The sequence below is a fragment of the Lepidothrix coronata genome, unplaced genomic scaffold (genome assembly GCF_001604755.1).
Source record: "Lepidothrix coronata isolate B3197 unplaced genomic scaffold, Lepidothrix_coronata-1.0 Scaffold233, whole genome shotgun sequence".
NCBI lineage: Eukaryota > Metazoa > Chordata > Aves > Passeriformes > Pipridae > Lepidothrix > Lepidothrix coronata.
Window position 1 is genome coordinate 963,487 of NW_016690413.1, and position 821 is coordinate 964,307.

At 72.8% G+C, this 821-nt stretch overlaps 1 protein-coding gene across 1 annotated transcript in view; it reads left to right on the forward strand.

The window, feature by feature from the left end:
• The first annotated feature begins 214 nt into the window (after window positions 1–214).
• MAP1S (microtubule associated protein 1S) overlaps window positions 215–821 on the forward strand; it is a 10,017-nt gene continuing 9,410 nt past the window's right edge. The window contains exon 1 of the mRNA XM_017834335.1: window positions 215–377. Coding sequence (XP_017689824.1) covers window positions 215–377 — 163 coding nt within the window. The remainder of the gene's footprint in view (window positions 378–821) is intronic.

The window sequence follows — 821 nt, forward strand, 5'->3', positions numbered from 1 at the left end:
TCGCGCACCGCGCGGGGCCCATCCCTCCGCCCCACCCCGCCATTGCCCCTTTAAGACCCCGCCCCGCGCCCACCTCCGCCCCTCCCACCCGCTCCCCTTCGTCCGGCGGCCATTGGCTGGCGGTGACATCAGTGGGCGGGTCGGGGCGGCGGTGACGCAGGGGGCGCGGCCGTTAAGGGGGCGTGGCCGTTAAGCGGGCGGGGGGCGCCCGAAGATGGCGGCGGCTCCGGTGCCCGCGGCCCCTGCGGCCCCCGCTCCCGCCGCCGCTCCCGCAGCATCCCCGGGGCCGCGCGGCCGCTTCTCCCTGCTCGCCATCGTGGGCGGCGGCTGCCACCGGCCCGGCCTCAGGGCCGCCGCGCTGCAGCAGCTGGAGCGAGGTGAGACCGCGCGATGATGCTCCGGCCGCGGACCCCGTGGGGGTCCCTCCTCCCAACGTCCCTCCTCCGCAAGGGCCTCCCGGGGTTGACTCCCCCACCCCGGGCAGCCCCCTCCTGCCCCAGGCCCCCCGGGATCTGCCCCTCCCTAAAATCCCAGGATCTGCCCCTTTCCTGCCCCGGGTCCCCCGGGATCTGTCCCCCTGGAATCCCGGGATGCGCTCCCCTAAAATCCCAGGGTCTGCCGCCTTTCCTGCCCCCAGACCCCCGGATCTACCCCTCTATTTTCAAGAATCTATCCCTTTTTCTGCCCTTCAGCTCCAGGATCTGGCCCCCCCTCCCAGGCCCCCGGGATCTGCCCCCCTAAACTCCCACGATCTGCCCCCTCAAATCCCCAGAATTTGGGTCTCCAAGCTTTGCTTCCTCCCCAGCCCCAGACCCCCCAGG